The 23253-nt window shown below is 41.2% G+C and overlaps 1 protein-coding gene across 2 annotated transcripts in view; it reads left to right on the top strand.

The window, feature by feature from the left end:
- The window catches only part of LOC146003964 (atrial natriuretic peptide receptor 1), a 1164278-nt gene that overhangs the window by 599919 nt on the left and 541106 nt on the right, over positions 1 to 23253 (top strand). For both annotated transcript variants that reach the window (XM_083142500.1, XM_083142491.1), the window contains exon 4: positions 4038 to 4152. In XM_083142500.1, coding sequence (XP_082998626.1) covers positions 4038 to 4152 — 115 coding nt within the window. The remainder of the gene's footprint in view (positions 1 to 4037; positions 4153 to 23253) is intronic.

The following is a 23253-nucleotide window of genomic DNA, read 5'->3' as shown; positions in this document are numbered from 1 at the left end:
CATACAAAAATTTCATGAACCAAAAATGCTTCCTTCTGGGTCAGCCCAGAAACTTTCCAGCCGACCCTCGTACAATTGTTATTGATTTTCAAATCGAATAATTGTAATTATAATAATCTTTCTTCTTGACAGTTCATAATTGAACCAAGTTATCTTGCTGTAATGAAAATATTGAATGTCTTCCTTAAAATAGGTAGTCTACTAATGATCTAATTAAAACACTAACTTCAGTAATATGCAATTTAGGCACTAAATATACGTGCATACTAGAAGACTATGAATACTTTCGCAAGAAAAATAACCCTAGCCTTAGCAAGTACACACACACACATACATACATATCCACATTCCTCTCGACGAAATATCCACGCCTCCTCCGTGGCGGAAGTCTGAATTCTTACGTTCGAACCCCGTATAAGGCTTTAGTGTATTTTCCATCATGCATTCACCCATGGAAGAAAGAGGTAGAAAAGCAATTTAAAATAATCCAAGTGGAAAGAGAAATAACATAAATGCATAAATGAAGATTATAGTCCGTCATGTGTAACTTTAATGCCGCCCAAAAAGTTTCGTACGTAAAGCAGCCATTGAGATTTGGTTACGTGTTTCTAAGGCCATATCTCATTGGCTCTTCCGTTGGTGCACTTATTCGTGTAGTCAGGTTTTGGGTAGGAGGGAAAGAGTTATATCTAACATACTGAACGTTAGTATAACATACAAATATATTTCCCTCATATTCCTAAGCCAATGTTCCTCAACCATCATGAGACTGCGCCCAGGAAAAATCAATTTTTTTTAAGTCGATGCGCCGATCCCCACCAATGTATTTGCAACTTTTCCATTTCTTTTAAACTTAACACATCACTTAATACGTACGCTTGAAATTGAAGATTAATAAATAAATTAGGCCTATGACACAATCATAAAAAAAGTAATAATTTGATTGTGTCTGGGCTTGTATGTAATATTTCAATTATCAATCACTGGGTTGGATCTAATAAGATCTTATATGTAGTTACTCAGACCAACACCATTAAATTAATTTGGTATGTTAATCTTTAAATTAATACTAATTGATAAATCGATGACTTATTTGATAATGAAAATTGCTGTGCAAATTAACTTCCAACTATCAGAACCTTTTGCCTGCGGTCTGGTATAACTGATAACAGGTCCCTTCTTTATTGGGCCGTGGCCCGGCGGTTGAGAAACACTGTCATGCGAGATAATATGCAACACATTAGCTCTATTTGAAGCATGAAAAGATAACAAATGCTTCTCGTGATTCAGACCAGACTAAACATGAAACACATTGCATCCATTCTAGTGTTCAAACAGTTCGATTATGTGTCCATAAATATTTGTGTTAGCTACAGTAATATTTGTTCGGTATAATGTTTGCAATTTTCACTATCAAATGTAATACACATATTTGTATTACATATACGCTAAAACTTTAATCATTTGTACGTTACTGTGTTTTGCTGTTCCGTTCAATAAATAATAGTTTATATTTCATCATATCATCGGAAGCTTAATGGTTATTCTGAAACTTCGTTTTATTGTTAGGAAAGCGTGAAATGCGTCCACCATTTGAGGCTTTCAAGGGTGAGGTAGAATATGTGGAGCATTTCTTGCAGCGCAGTTTTACAAATGTAACGGGTAACAATTAATTTAGAGAATAATTCAACTGGTTACTTAATGCCACAGTACATCAATACGGTATCTTACGTTCTCTCAATCTTGTATATATATAAAAATGTATGTATGTGTGTGTGTGTGTGTGGGTGGGTCTGTTTGTGTGTGTGTGTGTATATATATATATACATACGAGAACGCCTGGACCAATTTCAACCAAACTTGGTACACGTATCAGTTGCAATCTGGAAAGAAACACTGTGGGGGTAAGACACCCCTAGGTGTGGGGATGGGAAGGGGACAAAAAATAGCATTCTCTTGAGAAGCATTTTCATGTCGTATCCTGCAAGTTATGCTTCCTGCTACACAGTACGGCGAAGTTGGTTGCCTACACAGAAGGTGCGATATTGCTATCCTGGAGCAATTTCAAGGAAACTTGGTACACATATCACTTACAATCTGGAAAGAAATACTGTGGGGGTGGGAAGAGAGTGACATGTAAAAATAATCGAAAACGACCAATATTAGTGTTATATCCATAGTTTTCTGGGTTGCTAAGATGAATAGTGACACTCCCAATGCCGTTCAACTCCAGTTCATTTTACACTATAGTAAGAATTCATTATTTTCCTGTCTAATAGAAAATTGGGATAAATAAATACCCGGGCAACGGCGGGAAATCAGCTAGTAGTTATATAAAGATGTCAGTCTTGAATAGTACTAAACTAATATCGCATGATTCAGAAACAGAAATAAAATGCATATGTCCCACTACTGGCTCGATGGTATAATTTTAATTATTTTCACTGCTTTTTTCCACCAATACTGTTTTATGTTTACTACTCGTTCAAATATATAGTCATAGTTTCATAATGCTTTTTATTACAATAATAACTCTCTCGTGTATCCCTCGTGGTCAAACGGTTAGCACTCTCGCCTTTGGAGCGAGCGGTCGGCGGTTCGATCCCCGGTGGAAGTTTAAACATTTCGGTGTTTATCAAGTATGATGAGATCAAGTAGGGAACTATTTGAAAGAAAAAGTAACGGACTTCTGCCTCGAATAATTAATGTTGGAAAACATGACTAGAGTAAAGATATGAAACTCCCTTTTCGAATAAAATACTTCAACTTGTGCATTAGTATCTAGAACTGCGTAACGTTTTATGTTTTGATGAGGCTTTAGTTGTGTAACAATTATATGTACGCTATGATACTTACAACGAGGGTTATGATGTCATTTGTGAACCATCTGGTGTAAATTAATCGAGCAATCGACCCATAATTATGCCTATATCAGTTTTTAAAACAAAGTTTATTTCAAGCTCTATTAAAAAGAATTACGCCAATCTGGAATGAAGCTACAGCTTTATGTGGAATCTGAAGGGCTGAATTGTATTCCCGTCGTAATTCTGCTACGTAGCTCGTGTTTACAGCGAAATAGTATAAATTGTTGTTAATTAGTGTTGTTTTCTTCCTCTCTACGTTAATTTAGATTACGAGAATGAATTTTTATTGCTACGGAAGAAATGACAATGAAACAGCCATGCCATAGTACGGACTCCAACCCATACCCATTGAAGGCGACGTCGTTGCCTTGTAGTCAAGGGGTCCCGGGTTCGATACCCGGTGGAGGCACATAGTGGTTCGGATCCCACTTCAAACTGTAGGTCCAGTCCCGATTAGCCTTACTGTGCATAAAGTGGACTTAAAACACCAAATCAACCAACCAACCATTGAAGGCGAAATCTTCAATCGAACACTTGTTCAACTGAGCAGCATACAGTGGAAACTTATAATTCATAAAGCATGTTTGACATACATATATGATTGATTTTTATAGTAGAAATAATGTAAAGCAAAGAGCCTGCGACATTTTGTGCTCAGCCCAGTTTTCCCTCACCCTACTTTTGAAGAACTGAGTCACGATTTCCCAGGAATAAAAATGAATAACCGTATGGTTCACTCAGATAACACTCCACATCCCTGCCAACTTCCGATCCGACGGCGAAAATGTACGCAGGGAAAAATAGCTTTAGCACGGATCACCAATTTCACCCTCGTGGCACATAAGCCGCTTACAGGGAAAATCTGGATAAAATCTTTTGCTGGTGAAAGAAATTTCTCGCCAGGTCAGTACAATGAATAACTTAATACACGTTTTTGACAAAGGTAAAATGAATGGAATTCTTTTCCAACTGTGATGTGTGTAAATTTTTCATATGATTGCGATGAATGCATTTTTGTCTCTTGACTGCTTTGTCACTATTTGGGAAAACGTGAAGTATAATTGCGTTTGTTTAGTAACTCAAGTTTGCTTTGTTCTAGTAGAATGTATGTAGTTGTCATTCTTCTACGCATTTCAAAGCAGCCTCTACATAACTTTTTTTGTCTCTTTCCAGTTGTTGTCGTGTGTGCAAACCCGAAAACTGTCCGTAATATTCTGTTGGCGGCGGAAGAACTAAACATGGTAGACAGCGGAGAGTATGTCTTCTTCAATATCGAGCTATTCACAAGGTAAGTGATGGATACTTTCTCTCTCTCTTTCTCTTCCTCTACGCTCAAAAAATAGGAATAGCAGCGTTGAAACGACTAATTGGTTCCAGGAGATCCACTCTAAGGATGGATAAAATATGACTTTCACTTCATCAAGTCCTAATAGCGCTTGAAACTTTCATTATGCCAGTAGTACCTTTGAAAAATATCACAATCGGATAACATATTCAGTTTGCGCTTAAAGTTTAAATTTTGAAACTTTTGCCAAAAATATTTAATTTTTCGATTTCTCCGCTTGTATCACTAATTAATTTAAGGAGCAATGTGGTTTGTTATGTTATAAGAAAGTCTACATCACACTTTGGTCAACTATAACAATCACTCAGGTAACAGTGCAAGTGTAGTGAATGAGTTGAAATGAAATAGTGTTTGTGAACTCCCAAGCAGTGTGAATGTGGAAGTAGACCAAGAGGAGGAAGGGTTAGGAAAAGTGTACTAAAATTTTTCACTTGTATGGTATGTATAGCTGTAAAGGCTCATACTTGAAATAAATTCTATTCTATAACTTAACCGCACGAAATGTCGTGGGCCCTTGGCCTTACATTATTTCTACTTTCTACTATATTAATCACACACACACACACACACACACACACACACAAATATATATATATATATATATATATATATATATATATATATATATATATATATATATATTAAGCATATGCGGTTAATAATAACACGGATAAATGGTTGTAATTAACACCGAAGTTAAACGTTCATATGAAGAAACATGAGTTCAACATAAGTAAAACCACAGACAAAGGTAATAGGCAGACATTGAGTTCAGGCAGTAAAACCTATTGCGGTTTCTGCAAGAAGTTCAGAGGATCCACCGCTTGGAGGCGTCCGCTTTCACTTCTGGTCAAACTCGCAAACAGCAGGTGGCGCTGGTAAATTTCAAGCAACTGGGGAACGTGACGTCACGAGAGGCAGGTGCGCGAGACGTGTGCTTGCAAAGAAGCTGTCACGCGGGCCATGGCATTGAAGAAAGAAACTCATTGCTGAGGGGTGACTATGATTACAGGGTCAGCAGTTGGGAACAAAGGGATTACGCGTATCGTATTCTGGAGGAGTGAAAGCGGGCGCCTCCAAGCGGAGGATATACGAACTTCTTGCAGGTGCTCTTTTAAAAATGCACCAGTTTGCTGCCTGAGATCAATGTCTGCCTATTACCTTTGTCTGTGGTAAAACTGTGCGCATTCTAAATTTAAAATTCAGTGAGTTGATGTTTATTAATTCTCGGAACGTTAGTGACAATGATTCTTTATTAGCATGCAACATTATTTAAACATTATCCATTGTCCAGTGCTAGTGGACGCCGTAGAGTATCTAGTTAGTGTACCGGATCTGTAGTAAAATCACAGGTCTGACGTAGGCTCGATCCCCACCACTGGCCAAAAGAAATTTGTTCCCCTGAAGACGAGAGTAGAGGTGCTTTCTCGAAACATAGTTAAGAACACTAGACAATGGATATACCCAATTAACATTGCATGATAATTGCGATTTCAAAGGGAAATTGCTGCTTTTAGATGCACAAAAGGGTTTAAAATGCTCCTAGACAAACGCAGCATTGTATTGTTTCGAAAGCAAATTGATGCTTCTGGATAAGCAAAAGGTGGTGAATTAAGATTTCAAAGACGAACTTTTTATCCTAGGGAAACAAAGCCCTGTGAATTAAGATTTGAAAGGCAATTTGACATTCTTAAATCATTATGAATTTGTGAATTGACGTTTGAAAGGCAAACTGATGCAAATAAGCAATAAAAACGTTTGTGATTTATGATTTTGAAACTAAATTGACGCTCCTGGTCAAACAAAATGTCCGTGCATTAAAGTTTAAGTTATTAATGTGACGTTCAGCGTCAGCGTAATGCCCTCAATTAAGTACACGAGGAGTGAATACTCTTGTAACTACCAAACCTGTCGAATAGTTTTGTTCCGGGAGAAACGTCAGTATATCGCTGCATTGTCTCTGATCGTTGGAGACACTAGATTCTTTCCTACGCTAGTTCACAACTTTTTTTTATATAAAAGTTGCGCAACCTCATTGATCTTTCCCTTCGCGAATTGTGCTCTCACGAAGATTGGAAACTTTTCCCAAGTGCATTTGATTGGAAGCCTCAATACAATACGTTAGAGGACATTTTGGAACTTGCTTCGTAAGAGAATATAGGAGTTCATTAAAACTTTTTGTGCTCGGTTCATATTTCAGATCTGCCCTTTTTTGATATGGTGCTCACATGAAGTTTGCTGTTGAAGTTTAATGCCCACCTTTCCCCGCCGAATGAAAAACCACTGATATAAGCATCGGGTTGCATTACTTGACTATTGAGAGTGAACTAGTACGCATTTTTCTACGTCAGTTTGCCTAATTCACAAATGAAAGTTGGGGCCTCCCCCATGGCGCAGTGGTAGCGTCATTGCCTTGTAATCAAGGGGTCCCGGGTTCGATACCCGGTGGAGGCACAAGTGGTTCGGATTCCACTTTAAACTGTAGGTCCAGTCCCGATTAGCCTTACTGCGCATAAAGTGGACTTAAAACACCAAATCAAACCAAATCAAACCAAACAAATGAAAGTTATTTGTTAACCTTATAGAAAACTTAATATCAGTACACTAAAACAAGAAATGTTTCTTACACTTACTTCCATAGTATTGTTCATAACTCGAAAAGCTATGCTACTTTCTTCATTGATTGAATTTATTTTTACTTCGTTTTTCTGCCAGTTTTGTCTAATCGCGAAGATGAAAATGAATGGTGATAAGATAAAAGAAATGAAGGGACAATCATAAACACATATGGACAACACACAACTAAGTCCCATAGACGATTACACTGGCCATGGGTCCAGATGCCAGTGCCTCGTTAGTAAGCCAAGTACAGCCAAGGCAGTGATGTTCACATTTGGGTGTGTTGAGAAAGGGTTACTCCTTACAGCACACTTTCTTAAATTATACCTCGATTTTTTTTAATAAGAGACTATGAGAGTTTTTCTTGTTATTTTCTCTACTTTATAATTAGAAAATTTCTAATTCACACCAAATGGAAAATTGCCTCAGAGTATCATTGCCAGTGTCTACATGTGTGACAATAGTGTGCCATCAAGTACAATCACTATAAGTAGGAATTCGTGCTGCCAAGAAATGGCTCAACAGCACCAATAACCCCACCTTCTTACACCTGTTTTCCTTACCAGATAAGATTTTACAAGGCATTTTAGGTTAGAATCCCCAACAGAATATTAAACTTCCTAACAATTCATTTAATTAATTAAGTTGAACAGAACATATTTATATTTATATTTCTTTAATTTATATACATAATATTTACATAGCATTCTAAATGGGAGAGAGAGCTTTAATTTCAACCATTTAACCTTATTTACACCAGACAAGAGCCATGAAGCAGGATGCAAATAGATAGATTACATTGAGAATCTATGCAAGAACCACAAAGATACAAAAGGAAGAATTAATGAACTCGTGAGAGATAGGAATAGTCCTGATCCTCCCATCTGAGGTTGAGCGGTGGGGAGAATTCTTTTGGATCCACACAACCGTATCCGGGATTAAATTAAGGATGAGATCTCGACGTCATCAGGGAGAGGATGAGGACCCGATATTATAACATAAGAAGTTGTATTTTGCTTAAGAATGAGCTTGCTGCTTTCGTTCAAGCTACGAACAGAATTTTTAGCTTTTCACAAAAACTGATTTGCTGTATAAAGCAAAGATGAAAATAACCTTTTACAAATTTTAATTTCTGAATTTCTAATTAACGATAAACAATCATGAGGAGGCCCTTGGTAAGTCTCCTTCATCTGATTTACACGGATAGATCCAGATACAGGAATTTACAAAGAATGTCCTGACTGTCTAGGTGAAGTTTAAAAAATGTTACCTTGCATATAAATGAACACAAAATGGAAGAAAATATATCACATTGGAAATATTACTCGCGGTTTTAGCTAGCTTTGTGTAGTTCAGCGCTGTGCTTTTAACCTTGTAATGAGCGACACTAATAAGGCCATAAACTACATTTTTGAGAGTTCTCAACACTTAAACAAGGCTCACTTTACACTTACAAAATCACCTTCCAAATTTCTGGATTCTGCTTCCTGTTCATTCCTCTTCACTCTGTAGAAGCCACCTCTCGACGATCCGATCCGGTCACGTTGCAACTCTTCCAGGCTACGAGTTCACCATTCAAGGTCTGTTTGGGGCTCTAACTAACTATGGCCTTTTGTGTTTCACGGTGACGAAATCTAAAAATGTCAACAGCTCGAATTTCTGCAAATTTCTCCGTTTTCTTAGCAAATGCGTCGAAAGGACGAGACACCATAACTCACATCAGCCAGCACAGTCTACTTTTTAAGAGTGGAGCGAAGTCTTTTTCATAGTCATTCGTTCCGGAGGAAATCATAAGTTCCAAAACAATCGATTATAATATGAGAGCAGCCTTAGTCGGGATTGGTTCCCATGGTTCTCCGAATTATTCACAATTCAGGACTTTCCAACTCAGGAACTATGAAAATTTCAACGAGAACAGTGCCATTTCAGGAACTGGTCTATACCGGTTGGATATTTCAATGAAATGTATTCCCAACTCAGGACGTCCTACTAATTGTCTCGGAGGAGATGAATTGACGTTTGAACTAGTTTCCATTACGCACACCTGTGCAACTGCTAATCTAACCTGACCTACAAGCAAAATATCTGTAATACAGAAGTATACTCAAAATATATTAGAGGAAAGAAGAAACTTTCCGTAAACGACGGTACCCTTTCTGCAATCGGATTGTGTGTAAGCAGTATTTCAGGGTAACCTGCAGTAACGGTACGAACCTCTCAAAAACCAGTCCTTACCTCACCTCTCCTCTTCACTCCCGATGCTGCGGTTCCTGAGTTCAGAACATTCCACGAGAATCACAGTTCCTGAATTGGGAACTTTCGTTATAGTTCCTGAATTTGGACGTCGTGAGTTGGGACATCAACGGTTCTCCGTCTCCGTGGGTGTCCAGGACTCAACTGAAGATTTGGACCTGTACAAGCTCCTTACGCACACGCGACAGTAGCTTACGTCATGCGCAGAGACTTGTATCGTTCGCTTCCTCCAGATACTACCAGGACAGAGTGTAGGATTTTTTCATCGCAACCAACAGGCGTTCATGAAATTCCATTACAGCAAGAAATGTCGCTCAATCACACACACTTCATGAATAATAAAAAAAAAAATTCCCACGTGCACCTCACTGCTAAATTATATTCAGCCATTCAGTTGTTTATTCGTGGCTGAAGCCTGTTTCTCGCACGAGGCAGAGAGGTTCGTTTTCTCTGAACTCACGGTTAGGACCTCTCTCTGTGTTTGTATGCGAAAGAGAGAGAGAGAGAGAGAGAGAGAGAGAGAGAGAGAGAGCAGGAGAAGACGAATCTCTCGTTTAGCACGGAAGAACGAAGTTCGCCAGGAGGAAAAGAAGAAACGTGGGATTAAAGCGAGAAACGAATACGAGCCAGGAAACGGATCACAATTCCAGCTTTCTCTCCCCCTTCCTCCATCTTTTCCCAGATTTCAGCATCTTCCTCGAGATTTTCTCCGAACGCCTGGTGGCGAATTCTAGAGGAAAGGACGGACGACGTAACAAGTAATGGTTGCGTTATCTGGCGACGCCAACGCACGCTTACGCATGCGAACGATGTCGCCGTGGCTATTTACCCCGATTTTTTGTCGAGGGAGACGAAGATGCTTCTCCATGTCTTCCGAGGCACGATAACAAGGAACGATCTTCTTCTGTGCTCTTCTTCCTTCGGAAACCACCAGGGACTGGTTTAGCTTTGTTTGCCTGAAAGAAATGTAGGCTATTGCCTCACACACCGTAAAAATCACCGTGGGAATGTGTTGACTTCGCTGTAATGTTTACCCGTATAAGATTTGTGGAACTTGCGTCATTTTACCGCCTCGTCTTCTAATTATGACGATAAACCAGGTCGTCCTTTTGCACTTCCAAGAATGAGGGTAGGAAGATGAGTAGAACCGCAAATGGGATTCCTTATTTCAAATTTGATAAAAAAAATATTGTAAAAGTCTATAACATTTCGGGTAACTAGTTTTGTTGGCTGAAATAATTAGCTGTAAATTGATTGATTTTGTGTTTAAGTCCACTTTATACACAGTAAGGCTAATCGGGACTGGACCTACAGTTTAAAGTGGGATCCGAACCACTATGTGCCACCACCGGATATCGAACCCAGAAATTAGCTGTAAAGATTGGGTGTAAGAAATGCAAACCAACTTAGAATTTCATATTTTCATATTCTTACCACTTCATCGAAAGAACAAAGATTCCACGTGTTTTCAAAATTTCATAAATGAGATTTTCATCCAAAATTCAAAACTAAAATTTTCCCCTAACATCAGAACATTTTTCTTCGATGATGTGTAAAAATGAATAACAAAAAAATATAATAAGTGTGTATGAGTACATTTAATTAACGGAATGAAATATAAAGAAAAAGATTTGTGTCTAATATTCGATCATCTGGTGTATTGAAGAGAAGTCTGTCCCCAAGGATATAATAATAAAAATTGGCCCTAAATAGAATATTATTATAATGTTTTGTAATGTTCTTTTAATCGAAGGCCACACTTTCCTGCAAAAATTTTGGGGACGCCCCTAAATACAAGCCATTCGAAAGTTCCTTGCTATTAATGTTCACAGTGTCGTGTGCAGGAATTTCCTAAGAAATAATATGACCGTATGTTGCATGAAAAACTGATAGTTCTTTTCGAAACAGCCCACTTGCTTTACCTGTACAACGTTTCAAAATATGCAAAGTGTACTTGTACAAGACAAAATTTCACAGCATGTAACTAATGATCATGAAGACGAGGGGTGTAAGGGGTGACCTTCCACATACGAGTACACCCAATTGTGTACCTCACTTCCACGCAGTACACCCTGGACTGCTTTATGCAGGTCAGTATAATATTGTGTTGTCCTGTGTTTTGTCCTTATGTGTGCTGAGTGCCCCTTTGCAGGCTCACCTTTTAACATGCAACGTCCACCCACGCAGTGCTCAGCACCACGGCGCAGGAGTACTGGTACTGGCTGCGTTCAACACGCAAAACACTGCAGTTGGGTGGTCGGCAAAAGTTTACCCATATGTGCTAACTGATTCAGTCGTAGTACACAGACTCAGAAATATCTCAGGGCTTGCTGAGTGTAAAGAAAGATTAAACCAGGTTTATATATATATATCTACAAAGTTTATTATAATCTGAACACAAAGATGTCCGTTAGCACACTTACACACGTGTCTTTACCTGTACCCCTTACGTGCTTTTACCTGTACCACCTTTAGACTCGAAGAGATAAGGGGGGAGCAGGGAACATCCAATTCATTCCTCGCAGTGAGGCGCCAATGGGGAGTATGGGGACCTAATTTTATTTAGGGCCTGGTTGCCGCAGTCGTCACGGGTTCCCCTGAAAGAGAGAGTAGGTTGTCTGGAAACCCAACGCCACACTACCCTGGCGGGGTGCCGCAGGTTGATAGGGGAAGGAAACCTCTCGCAGCAAGCGGAGCGGGTTCTCTCTCGCCAATAAGCGGAGTGGGGTATCTCTCACTCGAAAGTGGAGTGTATTCTCTTGCCAAAGGCAGAGTTCAACCTCTCTCGCTGGAAGGCGGAGTGCGGCTTCTCTCGCCCGCAGGCGGAGGACAACTTCTCTTGGGTGCTTGGTCTCTCGCAAGAGCGGAGTGCAACTTCCTTCCTTCCTTAGGATGCTTGGACTCTCGCAAGAGCGGAGTTATCCTTCTTCCAAGTCCGTTGGTAAGAGAGATCTTATCGGGAGCCGACCTGAAAGCCAACTCAATTCCGGGATTGACGTCAGGATTTGTGTATCCCAGCATATTGTTTATTTAACATTAACTGGAATCGACAATAATTTACAATACTGTTACAATAATTACTTTTCTTTACATCAATATTTTACAAAAACTAACGCAACTGTCGCGTTAGTACAATATACAATGTTCCCAGAAAATCCCCAAAATCTACTCACTACTACATATATATGAACATTCACAATCACAATCATTACATTAAATTGATTGTCATATCATTTATCTGGTTTATATAAACAGTCATGGACGGGGAAGTGAAACCCTCTCTACTCTGGGTTTTATTTGACCTATAGCTTGCACTAATGGGTTTGGATGCATCGTAATCCGCCTCCACAGGTTATCCCGGGCAATATGTAGTAAATCTTCAATCCTGGGCTGGTCCATGTCTTCGTGGAGTTGTTGTATACGTGTCGCTAACGGGTAATGCCCAATGTATCTGAGTGCTCTGTTTTGTACATATTGCAATTTCTGTAAATGCGTTTTAGCGGCCTGTAACCATGTAGGGCCGGCATATAATAATATAGGTCTAATCATCATTTGATACAGATGGAGTCTTGTTTCAATTGACAACGCTGGTGATCTTAGTAGAGGCATGAGGTATCCTGTTCTTTGTTTTGCCCTTCTTGCCACCTCATCTAGATGTGGGCCAAAAGTCAGTCTTGTATCAAGGCTTATTCCTAGGTACTTTATCTTATTGACCGTAGGGACTGGCGTCTGGAATATTTGGAGTTTGATTTTCTCCCTAGCTCCACTCGATGCAAAAACTATGGTGTTGCTTTTTGTTGGATTTATTTTTATTTTCCATTTCTGAGTCCATTTTATTAATTCTGGCACATACTTGTTAATTCGTTTTTCGCAAGTGGACAGTAATTTTGCATGTACTAACAATGCAGTATCATCTGCATATGTTGCTAGTAATCCTTCTTTCGGATATGGAATATCTGCCGTATATAATGAGTATAACGTAGGGGAAAGGACAGAGCCTTGAGGCACCCCTGCTTCAATAGATCTGGAAGTAGATTTCTGGCCTTGCACAGTTACTATAAACTTTCTTTTTTGCAGATAATTCATCATAACTTTTAAGTAGCACTGAGGTAGCGGAAGTTGTTGTAATTTGAGCATTAGTCCACCGTGCCATACTCTATCAAATGCTTGCTGAACGTCCAGCAATAGACCAGCGACACGATGCTTTCTGTTGTTATGAACAGCAATATAGTCAACGACTCTGACAAGTTGTTCGGTAGTACCGTGATTTTTCCGAAAGCCAAATTGGTGGTTTGGTATTAGCTGATGTTCGTCTATAATAACTGTGAGACGCTGGCACAACACCCTTTCGAAAAGCTTACTAACATGAGATAATAGACTTATAGGTCTATAGTTTGTCTTCTCGTGCGGATTCTTTCCCATTTTTGGAATAGCTATGATCTTTGCCATTTTCCATTGTGTTGGAAAATAGCCCAGTCGTATAATGTTAGTAAAAAGTTTGGCAAGATACACAAACCCCTTTCTTGTGAGATTCTGAAGTGCCGCAGGTGGAATACCATCTAGGCCAGGTGCTGCTTTCGGTTTAAGCTTCTTTGTCAGCCTTTGGACTTCACGAGGTGTTACGTGTGGAGCATCAAGAATCGATGGAAGTTGTAGAAGTTGGTCGGATATATTTTGAACCTCTTGCTCTGTTTCTTGATCATTAAGTTCTGCATTAAGTTTGAAATGCGTTTGGAATTGGTCTGCAAGAGTTTCCGCTATTTCCTGAGGATTCACTATAGGTCCTTCTGGAGAATTTAAGGAATTCAACGTTGGCTTATCTCTTGCATTGAGAGTACGCGCTAACTTCCAAAATTGCCTATCTTGTGGTTCCAGTTTTCGTAGACGTTCATCCCATTGGGAGGTCCGCTCTCTTACTAGGAAATTATGTAATTCTTTGGCAAGCAACCTCCATTCGTAAAGATGGTGGGGTGATTGAGTTCTATACCAGCGACGTCGGGCCCATCGTGTCAAACAAAGTAAAATTTCCAGTACTGGAGAAGTGTTTGGCGTAGGTAAAGTACACATGGTAATCGTTGTTCGGCTCCAAGATGTTTTAATAACCTCTGTAAAGTTGTTTACTGCTTCATCGATCTCCTCAGCCGTATTCATTGATTGATGGAGGTTCAGTCTCGTATGTGATTGCCGGCGAAAAGCATTCCAATCTGTTTTGGGTTCCTGTAGTGCCTGGAACCTATGATAGTAGATGCCCTGGGCAATAGCTGCGATAACAGGGAGATGATCCGAGGTAAGAGCGTCTTCAACATATGGTGCAGTACTAATGCCTACTCCTTTGTTCAAAAGTACGTCTAAGACATCAGGTGTTCCTCTACCCCTAGGGTAGAAAGTAGGGTCCAATGGAGCAGATATAGAAAATTCAGTATCTGGCAGCGCTTGCAGTAGAATATTTCCAGACGGGTTAGATATTCTGGAGTGCCATATAGGATGCTTGGCATTAAGATCGCCTCCAACAATAACGTTGGATCCCAGTGTGTCCAATTGTAGTACGTCTTGATAATCAGCACTGTAGCTGGAGACCGATACGCTGCAACTAATATCAGATCTTCTGAAGTAGTATGCACCTTAATTGCAATTGTCTCAATTGATGTAAATGTGGGTAGTGCTATTCTTGCCGCGTTGATTCCTTGTCTTGTTAATATGAGAAGTCCGCCTTTTCTTTGTTGGAGTCGGTCTTCACGGAAAATTCTATAACGAGAGATGGTCCATTTCATATGTGGTTTGAGGTGAGTCTCGTTAATTAGTGCAATATCTATATTTTTATTGCAAAGTAGATGAGTGAGTTCAGGTGTCTGATTTGCTATGCCATCGGCATTGTATATCAGCAAATTGATATGTTGAAGCAAATTATGTCGACTAAAAACAGCCATCAGATTGCATTTCCATCAGTATTTGTATTATGATTGGTATTATAGACATTCCCGAGGTTGCTTGGGAGATCTTTTGTAGTCCTCGGGATACATGTTGCCATATCTTGGTAAAGTTCCATGTATTAGCCAGATCCAGGAGTATTTGAAGACCTTGGCCAGCTTGCCCAGTATTTGTTGTAGGTTGGTGACATTGTCCCATTCGTGACTGTGGGTCAGCTCTGTATGCATAAGATGTATAACGTGCTGCTTCAGTGGGCCTGATAGATGTTGAAGCTGGAGCTGGAGCTGAAGCTGCTGGAGCTGTAGTGCTGGTTCTGACAGGTTGTCTGGCAGTTATCATCTGAGGTTTTCTCTGTTGTTGATCTATTACAGTGAAGAGCCGACAGCCTCTAAAGTTTGCGGGATGTTCTCCCCCACAGTTCGCACACGTGGGGGGATCATCCCTCTTCTTCTGACATTTATATGCTTCATGTGGTTTACCACATTTAACACAGCGTGGTATGGTAAAACATTGTTGCTGGGTGTGGCCTAGACGTTGGCATTTATGGCATTGTATGACTGTTGGGGGCAGATATTCTACGACCTCAATCCTATAGATGTTAATACTTTCCAAATCGTAGATCGTTGATGCTGCTGGTGATCTCTTGAGAGTAATCAGGAATAGCGGTATGTTCTTCCTTCCGGGACCTTTTGGGTTACGCTGGCTCATTTGGTGAACCGTCATAACTTCAAATCCATAATCAATGAGCTCCGACATGATGAACTTCGTATCTAGATCTATAGGAAGATGTCGAATGACAACCCGAAGTGGACGATTTTGACGATTCGGAGCTATGGCGAATCTTTCTCTGTTTGTTTGAAGATATGTTTTCAATTTGTTGAAATCATTTGATGAAGTACATTGGAAACGTATACTATCCATTGTGTAACGCACCCTTGGGTTAATCTTGGTAGTTTCGATAGTTTTCATGACAAAATTATGAGGTGCCGGTTGATGATATACATAGATCAACGGCTCTCTGGTAGGTTTTGGCGTGGAAACGGAAGGTATTTCGTTTTCTCCCTCTGTTTGAATCTGCATATTTTCAGGTGGTAATTCCGGTTGGTCTGATCTGAACGCATCATATCTATTTGATGTTTCAATTGTTGATGGTGGATCAGCAGTCACAGTACTGGCCGGAACTGTCTTTCTTGGAGGTACGAGTTGAAACCCATCGGGATCAACGGTCTTGTTTTGTGTGGATTGCATATAACGTTCTCTTCTATCCGTTGGCTTCATAAATAACTTTTCGGAAGATCTGGAATATACTCGTCGTGGTGGGCGCATTTTCCCTCCTTGCGATTTGGGGATGGCTCCCGTGTGAGCGGATACTCTTCTCTCTTAATTTACAACAGAATCTGATGTGTAACCGTACTCCGATGCAGTGCCCTGAGGTTCCCGGTTGTCGATATTGTTCATTTCAGAATCGCTAAGGCGTTCTGTATCTATCATTGGTTGCCTCGATAGCCTATCAGAGGGAGGAATTGGGAACACGAATTGTCCCCCCTGAATGGTTGAGCTCGTTGGCCTATCGGATGATTGGGTTGTTGAACGTCTTCCATTATTTCCCTGGACGGGGTCGGGTAGGTTGAAGTTCCTCACTGACATCGCGCGAACGCGTGTCTATGCCGCGGCGATCTCGACGTTCGATGGTCTGGAGCTTCGTTGGGCACCGTGAGGTTTCCACTCCAGGTCCCTTCGGACAGAGGTCAATTCCGGGCCTCGCTGCGCTGGCTTTATACTCGCGGTGGCGCATGGGTGGTGAAAATTTTAACTACAAGTACGCGTTGCTAACTCATTTTTTTACATATTGCAACCTTCGTACTGAGAAACATCCAAGAAGTAACATTAAGAAAACACTAGTGGGAAAATCACTAGATGCACGGGTCAAATATAAACTAAAACTGTGTGCATTCGGACAATACAATTAATAATGAGTCTCGCAGGACTTTGCAACGAATTGAACAGAGTGAATGACAATAAATGATAACATTTACCAAATACAACGACCACGCAGGGTCTAATAATGAGCGAAGTTAATAAACGTAGAGGTGGACCCGTTAACATTTACAGAATACAGCGACCACGCAGGGTCAAATAATAATAAGCGAAACTAATAACCGTAGAGGTGGATCCGTTAACACCTTTAAACATTTAGCATGCATTCTTCATCCATACCTTCTTAACAAAATATAATATTACGACCTCGCAGGGCCGTTAAATGTGGCGACCACGCAGGGTCGTTACATACGCCCCTTCCTCGGGCAAAAATTTTGGTAGAAATTTAAAACTTACAATTTCTGGAAAAATTTTACTGGAAATATTAAAGATCAAACTGGTAAGAGTCTCTGTCTCTTCTACACTTCAGTCACTTGGTCCTCTTCTTCCCCTACTACTTCTTTCTTCCTCCTTTCTTCCTCCTGGGATGGCTGCTTGGCTATGGAAAATGGGAGAGACACTGTGAGGGTGACTAGTTGGTTTGGCAACTTTGTGACCTCTGGTTACCCGTAAACTCTCGAACTGTCCCAAGAGTGTCTAGCTGCTCCACAGTCTGCACTTCGCCAGGATCAGGGGGTTCACTACTGCGATCTGAGTTTCTGGAAGAGTACCTTCTGGAACTATATTGGACTGGACTTCCTCCTCTTCCGACCGAGGATCTCCAATTTCTGTCTTGGTCTCTCTGGAGATTGCCCCTGGGAAATTCTCTTCTTGAACGCCCTGGATTTGGTCGATAAGGTTCCCATCGACCATTCTGGTTACGGTTCAGTCCTCTGTTACCTCCACCTCTATTAAAATTCCGAGTTCTCCAAGAGTTTTCTGGTTTAGTGTCACCCTTGGTTTCAATGCCTCGCACTTTGAAATTCTTATTGGGAAGTTCTTTACCTTTGAAGTCCTCTTTATTTCTCCAGAAGTCGGGATCATCATATATTTCAAAGTCCTTGAGGAAACTGGTCAATTCGTCGACTGTTCTGGGAGAGTGCGCAAGGCAGAGATTTCGAGTTCTATAAGGTAACTGACCTATGATTAAATTCAGCACCTCGCTCTCGCTGAAGTTGTCACTTAGATTCCTATAGGCGGCGTAAATGCTCCAAGCGAAGCTCTCCATATTTTCATGTACGGGCCGGGAATATCTTCTATTTCTTATTGCAGTTAATTGTCTCTGCTTAGCCTTCTCGGAGGCAAACTCTTCTTTAAACTTTATGCAGAAATCTGCATAGCTAGCAAAACTGTCTATGTTACCTGCCAGCCAATGTTCAGCTTTACCTGTGAATACTCTAGGTAGCAATTCGAGTCTGTAATTGTCAGGCACTTGCATGAGCTCGAAGCTTACATTGAGCTCACGAAGATATTTCTCAGCTGACTGAGCTTCGATATCACCCTTGAACTTGGGGATGTGTGCGATGTCAGCCATTCTAGGCATCTTAAATTCGGTTCTTCGCCGAGGAGATGTCCCGTGCGAACTATCTGCTTCTCTAGGCCGCTTACGCTTATCTGATTGAATGGTTCCCAGATAGAAAGGATTCTGCACCACTCTAGGAGGTTCATAAGTGGCTGCTTCAGGATTCAGACTTCTATCCCTTTCAATGGAATCTGGAAGAACATCAGAAGGGACTCCCGGTTGTAGCTGCAACCTTTCAATTTTATCTTGCAGTTCGCCCACTCTTCTGACTATAGACCCAGTCTGCTCATGTATTTCTTGCCGAAGAGATACCTCCAATTTCTGTGTCTCTCCGCGAAGAGAGTTCACCTTTTCGCCGGTTGCTTTGGCCATTGTTTCTGCAGCTACTTTCTGTTCTTGGACTGCCTTCTCCATAACTACGGACTGCTCACTCAGAGTCTTTACTGCTGAATTTATTGTTTCTACAGATGCTTCTATCTGCTTCACTCTCTCTGGTTCTTCACTTCCGCTTTCCGTCGTAGACTGGGCTACCAATTGTAGACAGGTATCTAAATTTTTCTCCATTTCACCACGCCAGGCAGCTAAAGGTTCTAATTGTTCTTCCACTACTTTCACTACTTCCAGCTGACAAGAGATTCTAATTTTCTCTAATTCCTCCCTAAGACTTTCTAACTGGTCTGTCTTATGTTGGGAGAAAAGAGTCTGTAATTCTGCTCTGCTTCTTTCAGCTTCTTGCTGTCTCCTCTCTTCTTGACTTTGAACAAAGGCATGGAGAATTTCTAATTCTCTTTCTCTCTTCTCTTCTGCTTCTCGTTTTTCAATTTCTCTTTTCTCTTCTGCTTCTCGTTTTTCAATTTCTCTTTTCTCTTCTGCTTCTCGTTTTTCAATTTCTCTTTTCTTTTCAAGAGACTCTATTAGCAACCTAAATTCTTGTGTCTCTAGTTTTCTTTTAGCTTCTTCTTCTGCTTTCTCAAGTGTCTTTTTAGCTTCTTCTTCAGCTTTTTCATGAAGCCTTTTCTCCTCCATGGACTCCACTACTTGTCTTAGCTCCATTACCTCTTTCTTTCTAGCTCTCTCTAATTGAGCCATATCTTTCTTTCTCTGCTTCTCTTCCTCTATTCTTTCCTTTCGTCTATGTTCTTCATCAAGCAGTTTACGCTCTTCCTCCTCTTTCTTTTCTCTAGTTCTCCTTTCGGCTTCTTCCGCTTTCTCCTTCTTTCTCTCTTCTTTATCTCTCATCAGCCATTCTAATAACCAATGGTCTGATGGGGTCGTACTAGGAGCACTTGGTTCTTGCCCGGAAGCCTTCGAGGGTACTGATGAGCACGTCTTGCATCTGGACTCTGCAGTGGACACTGAGGTCTCTTCTTTCCCCTCACATATCCAATGGAACTTCTGGAGACATTGGCAACACTGGAAAGACTCCATCTCTCCTCCGGTATCCTCACAGCATCCGAACCCAGTCTCTTCATCTACGGGTTTCCTCCCTCTGCTTCTTAAGTTCATACTTGACGCGTCCCTTTCCGTTTTGGCACACCGTCTATGGTTTCTTCTACAACACAACACTATATCTTCTCCTTCGTGAATTCTTTGGACGAACACTAACACAGACACTTATGAGCCCTTTCTAGTCCTTGTAGCTAATAGGCCCCCACTGGCTTACTGGTTTCAGTCTTTACAATCGTGGCCCCACGTTAAGAGCGCCAAAAACTTTATGCAACGTCCACCCACGCAGTGCTCAGCACCACGACGCAGGAGTACTGGTACTGGCTGCGTTCAACACGCAAAACACTGCAGTTGGGTGGTCGGCAAAAGTTTACCCATATGTGCTAACTGATTCAGTCGTAGTACACAGACTCAGAAATATCTCAGGGCTTGCTGGGTGTATGAAAGATTAAACCAGGTTTATATATATATATATATATCTACAAAGTTTATTATAATCTGAACACAAAGATGTCCGTTAGCACACTTACACACGTGTCTTTACCTGTACCCCTTACGTGCTTTTACCTGTACCACCTTTAGACTCGAAGAGATAAGGGGGGAGCAGGGAACATCCAATTCATTCCTCGCAGTGAGGCGCCAATGGGGAGTATGGGGACCTAATTTTATTTAGGGCCTGGTTGCCGCAGTCGTCACGGGTTCCCCTGAAAGAGAGAGTGGTTGTCTGGAAACCCAACGCCACACTACCCTGGCGGGGTGCCGCAGGTTGATAGGGGAAGGAAACCTCTCGCAGCAAGCGGAGCGGGTTCTCTCTCGCCAATAAGCGGAGTGGGGTATCTCTCACTCGAAAGTGGAGTGTATTCTCTTGCCAAAGGCAGAGTTCAACCTCTCTCGCTGGAAGGCGGAGTGCGGCTTCTCTCGCCCGCAGGCGGAGGACAACTTCTCTTGGGTGCTTGGTCTCTCGCAAGAGCGGAGTGCAACTTCCTTCCTTCCTTAGGATGCTTGGACTCTCGCAAGAGCGGAGTTATCCTTCTTCCAGGTCCGTTGGTAAGAGAGATCTTATCGGGAGCCGACCTGAAAGCCAACTCAATTCCGGGCCTCGCTGCGCTGGCTTTATACTCGCGGTGGCGCATGGGTGGTGAAAATTTTAACTACAAGTACGCGTTGCTAACTCATTTTTTTACATATTGCAACCTTCGTACTGAGAAACATCGAAGAAGTAATATTAAGAAAACACTAGTGGGAAAATCACTAGATGCACGGGTCAAATATAAACTAAAACTGTGTGCATTCAGACAATACAATTAATAATGAGTCTCGCAGGACTTTGCAACGAATTGAACAGAGTGAATGACAATAAATGATAACATTTACCAAATACAACGACCACGCAGGGTCTAATAATGAGCGAAGTTAATAAACGTAGAGGTGGACCCGTTAACATTTACAGAATACAGCGACCACGCAGGGTCAAATAATAATAAGCGAAACTAATAACCGTAGAGGTGGATCCGTTAACACCTTTAAACATTTAGCATGCATTCTTCATGCATACCTTCTTAACAAAATATAATATTACGACCTCGCAGGGCCGTTAAATGTGGCGACCACGCAGGGTCGTTACAAACACCGGCCAGAAAATTTTAAGATTTTAGTTGAGCGACATTACAGTTATGCTATTTTAGTTCTGGTAAGGGGCTGGACCCCGTATACTGTGAAGAGTGCAAAATAGCCTTCGTGCTGACGCACCCAAAATTTTAAATTCAAATTCATAAAGACGAACAACTTTTCTTCATAACGTTTTGCTCGTTAAGTCCTCTCTTCGACGCTACGAGTTCTCTAAAAATACATTTTACGTCCTGTATGTGTGCAGCCATATTTAAGGTGACCACTGGCAGTATTTTCTTTTCTGTAGAAAATATTTAAAACAATTTTATCTTTGAAACTGAGCAAATCGTACCGTTTTGCTAGGAACGTAGGTGATGTAGCTCACTGATCATTCATCCTTATTCATTGAGCAACTCGCTGCTCATGGTGAGCTTGATGGTAAGGAGCAAGAGGTTAACCATAAATGGCAATACATGATCACTTGGATTTTATACCTTCAAGTCTGGATCAAACATGGTTGAAATAGGATAATATCTGTTTATCACTGATGATGAATTCCCTGCAGAAGGCTCTTTAGAATAAGCCTGCACTGGCTCGCTCAGTGTATCTAGTTGCTTCTCGTTCCAAGACAACGCAAAAGATCTCTCACTACCCGTTGCTGTCTAACCTATTCCTTCTTTCGACTCCCTGGTCATTGTCCCTGCAATACCGGTTGATCAGCACCTTAACTTCAATAAACCAGGACGATTTGTTAATTACTGGCATGACATTCTTTGAATGCCTGAGAGAGCAACGGCCGGTGATTGGGGTTATTAATTCTGGCTTGATACAATTCTCTATTTAGAGGAGATTGATACGAAATAATACGCGAATATATCAACTTAGCCTCTTTGGTCTAAGTAATTTTGCCTGTGAAGGTGCCTAGTCAACCCTGAAAAAGCTCTCTCGTGTGCACGTGTGGATTGCAGATCGAACAGCGGTACTGTAGCGTTGCAAGAGGTCGGAAATGAGAGTGAATGAGATGGGAGGCTTCGACGGTCGCGTACGTGCAGTGCGAATTCTCTCTTCATCTGATTTGCAAGTGTGGCATTGTAATCATGGCAGAAGTAACAAGAGGTTGTTCTGAGAAGAGGAGGGCGCCTTATCAGCCAGTATTATTTACCTATCAAGGAAAGCTGCTTCCCCGTTGCCCTGCTGCTTACTGGCCTTGAGGTGCACCGTACTGACTGCTTGCTGACCTCCAGTAGTTCGCGTGAGTTGCTCGTGCTTGGTTTATAAAGACAAGAGATATGAATGAAAACATTTTATTTTTAAGCCCACTTGACTTAGGCTACATTAAAGTCGAATCCGAACCACTGTCATATGCGTACACCGAGTATCGAACATGTTACTAAAGGTCTTTTATATTGTTGCTGCGGCCGATCCTAATGCTGGCAAGGGCAATGGGGAGCGGCGAAGCGACCAATCCAGCACGATAAGAAACGCAGCAGCCAGTAGAACTAGGTTCATGTAGTTCTTCTTCCCGCCGCGTCGTGTCTCTCGGTACCACTGCTGTTGTCTGGTTGGTCTGCGGCGTGATTCACGCTCCCCACTTCCCATGCCAGAAGTAGGACCGGCCGCTGTAAGAGTAGAAAAGACCTATAGTTAGTCCTACATTTAGCCAGTCCCACAGTAAATACTTTTTTTTTTTTAGAGAGAGCTGGGTCAAAAAGGTGGATATGCACAACATCCTTGAACATGCGTAGTCACAA

This window comes from Lepisma saccharinum, chromosome 1, assembly GCF_977018435.1.
Source record: "Lepisma saccharinum chromosome 1, izLepSacc3.1, whole genome shotgun sequence".
Taxonomy (NCBI): Eukaryota; Metazoa; Arthropoda; class Insecta; order Zygentoma; family Lepismatidae; genus Lepisma; species Lepisma saccharinum.
Note: the sequence above shows the minus strand (reverse complement) of the source record. Positions and strands in the feature narration are given on the sequence as shown.